General features: G+C 37.5%; 1 protein-coding gene across 1 annotated transcript in view; it reads right to left on the bottom strand.

The window, feature by feature from the left end:
- Positions 1-2,822, bottom strand: part of LOC101296062 (armadillo repeat-containing protein 8-like) — a 9,495-nt gene extending 6,673 nt beyond the window's left edge. The window contains exons 1-4 of the mRNA XM_004291740.1: positions 2,433-2,822; positions 1,338-2,057; positions 517-612; positions 341-424 (exon numbers count right to left, since the gene is read on the bottom strand). Of these exons, the coding sequence (XP_004291788.1) occupies positions 341-424; positions 517-612; positions 1,338-2,057; positions 2,433-2,822 (1,290 nt within the window). The remainder of the gene's footprint in view (positions 1-340; positions 425-516; positions 613-1,337; positions 2,058-2,432) is intronic.
- Between the last annotated feature and the right edge of the window lie 513 nt (positions 2,823-3,335).

The raw sequence follows: 3,335 nt of genomic DNA on the forward strand, positions 1-3,335 counted from the left end.
GAGAGAGAGAGAGAGACTGCATCAGCAGAGTACGCCTAACCATAGTCCAAATATAATAAGTGAAACATAATTAATCCACAGTTTAATTCAACTCCAGACCGAATTGAGATTGTTAAGAAGCCTTATTTTATCAGCTATATTGTGATAACATGAAGAGCTCCATATATTAATATAAAATTTGAGAAAGGTATTTCGCTTAAGTAACCATTGGTAACCATTTACATAGTTGACCAAAAAGGATTAATATATTTCATTCAAATAAAGGCTCAGGAACAATATGGGACTTAGTAGTTGACAGCTGACATGGAAAACATGACATTTAGTGATAGCAAGTAGATACCTGGACGGAAGTAGAAGGGTCATCTAACAGCCGAACCAAGGGAGGGACAATCATTTCGTTCATAAAATTACCTGCACACAGATTCTGAATTCACAATTTCTTAGGAAACATATATGCTAGTATAAAGTCTGGTTATCACTAAGCTAGTACAAATTAGTATATTGCATAATGCATACCTTGATAGAGCGAGAAACACATCTTAAGCAAATGCAAGCTGCAGTGCGTACATCAGAACTATCATGAATCAGGGCTTCAGATACCAGGTTCAATGCCTATATCCAGGAACATATAAGGAGTTACAAACCAGTTGGACTTCAACTATAATAAATTCCTCAGGCAAGCACTATCTTATCAATCAACTAAGCCAAATTAATATTATTCGTATGTTACAAAAACTCTCACAAAGATCTGATGTGATACTGAATAGCCTCATGATTTGTACTTCTTTATCGTGAACAAAAACCATCAATTTTATTAATCTACATAACTAGTACAATCTGTGGATGAGACCCCTATAATCAAGAAAAACACAGAGTTATAGATAACTGTTTTAGGAAAAGATAAAAAAAAAAAAAAAAAAAAAAAAAAAAACATAAACTTGAACAGGCATTTAATAGTAAATTTAACCATTTCAACAGTTAAACACATAACTTCACCTTTGTACAATTTTCGAAACCAAAAACAAAAAACAAAAAAACAAAAAAAAAAAGCATGTTGCCTTGTGGCAATTATAGTTATACACATTGCATAGTACAGTGTGGAATTAATAGAAAAACCAAGATCCTACAAACTATAGAGTAGCAACTACCACCACTAAAACAGGATTACTTTCCCAGGAAAGACAAAACCCCTTCAACCAACAAGCAGGATAAGGAGCCCTTGTCATGATGACAAAAACGGATAATCACAAACAAAGAGCAAAGAAAGTATTATTGGCAGAAAAGTGATAATGTCATACATACGGCCATAAGTGGATGTATTTTTATAAGCAACAAACCTGCAACGACAGGAATCTAGACCTACAGCTCTCCAACTTTGAGCATAAATCAGCTAGTGCCAGTAATAGTCCTTCAAAACGTTTCGGATGTAAATGATTCTTTTGCAAGTGGTTGTACAGTTTATCAATAGCATTTGCCTCAAGTGCCAGTTTCTGTAGGTCAACTTTTTGAGAAATTAAACTAGAAAATGCAAAGGGAGCTTCGTCCCCAACTTGACCGGGATCATCATGAAGTTCAAGTAAGAGATGAACCAGCTTGGTTTTGATGCCTATATCTTGCAAATAGCAAGAAGAAGTGTTCCTTATCGTAATCAAGCATGTCGAAGCCAAAAATCTTGTGCGGGGATTTCGATCCTTTGTTAATTCTATAACAGAACTCAAAGCTCTTCCACTTTCGCAGTCCGCAAACTCAGAAACAGCTTCATCATTGTTCTTCATAATTGTTGCTAGAGATTCTAAACTATTATCTCTCTGACTAGGAGAACCTTCGAGAAGGCTAACAAGCTTTTTCAGAACACCAGCTTGACATAGTGCCTTCTTTTCTGCCATAGTCTCACACGAATGTATAATTATACTTGCACCAAGTCCATTAACATTTTCATTTTCACTATTCAATAATGAAAGAAGAAATTCCATGTTTTTATCTTGAAGGAAATCACACTTTGGAGCTAGGTTCGACTGATAAATCATTCTTAAAGAACGTGCACCGGCGTCCACAACCTACAGAACAAACAAATCCATCCAAATGCAGTTAATATAAGCACGAAGGAAAAGATAATGCTCTACGGGGACTTGATAACTCAATAGCTCGGAAATGACTGCCAATTTAGTCTGACTACTGCAGATACAATACATTTATAAAATTAAACTTTCCGTTTCGTACCAGACTACCAGCATTGCTAGTCGGTTTCGGTTTAAACTAATAACTCAATAAAAAATTGAATCATCAACCAAGTCATTTACAAGTATCACAACACATCATTTCATCTATCAGAAATTCACATTTCGAAACCTGAAAGCAATTAAGCAATACGATCAAATCAATCAAATGCTTTCATTCATTCAAGCATCAAACTCAAATTCAAATGAAGCTACCTTGTCATCAGGATGAGACAAAAGCAAGAGCAGGTTAGGGCATGCGCCGGCATCCAAAACGGCACGCACGCCGGCATCGAAGCCGCAGGCGAAGCTTCCGAGGGCAGCGGCGGACTGAACAAGGAGATTGGAATCGTGATCGGGGCGGGTATGGGCCTGCGCCGTAGAGGCGAGGATGGCGGCGACGGCAGGGACGAGACCGAGCTTGACGAAGGCGAGCTTTTTGGTGCGATTGCCGATGATGCGGTTTTTGAGCTCGCGGAGAGCCTTGAGCTGGACTTGGGAGTCGGGAGAGCTGAGGCGGGTGAGAAGATCGGAATTTGGGGCGGTGACTGTGGCGGTGGCGGTGGCGGTGGCGGTGGTAGAAGAGGCGGAGGCGGAGGCGGGCATGGTTTCATGCAATAATGGAGAGCTTATTAGCTCCGGAGAATAGCTATGAGAGAGGGGACAGAAAAATCGATGACTTGGGGAGAACTGCAAAGTGTGAAAAAGGAAGTCCATTTTTTTGAAATGATAATAATAATAATTATTATTATTAGAGAAATTTTAAATACACAGCTCTAATCTCTTCATACACACCTCTATTATTTTATATTTCTATTGAGATTTTATAGGTAAGCTAAATGACCAAAACAACCATCTATTATTAAAAAAAATCGCGCTAGAAGTATTCTTTTCAACATCTTTTACCCTAAAATCGTCGAAAGCACGTCTTCTCCCTTAACCTCAATTCTTCTCCACAATTCATTTGGATTATTCTTTTTTTTTATTTTATTTTTTTATTTTTATTCTGTATCAGCTTTAGTTTGATCTTGCAGATCATATTGTTATGTACTGCATCTTTATCATGACATGTTTTATCGAATAATTAGCTATCTATGTTTAATAGCTACTGTACTTCTA

The sequence above is a fragment of the Fragaria vesca genome, linkage group LG2, assembly GCF_000184155.1.
Source record: "Fragaria vesca subsp. vesca linkage group LG2, FraVesHawaii_1.0, whole genome shotgun sequence".
Lineage (NCBI taxonomy): Eukaryota > Viridiplantae > Streptophyta > Magnoliopsida > Rosales > Rosaceae > Fragaria > Fragaria vesca.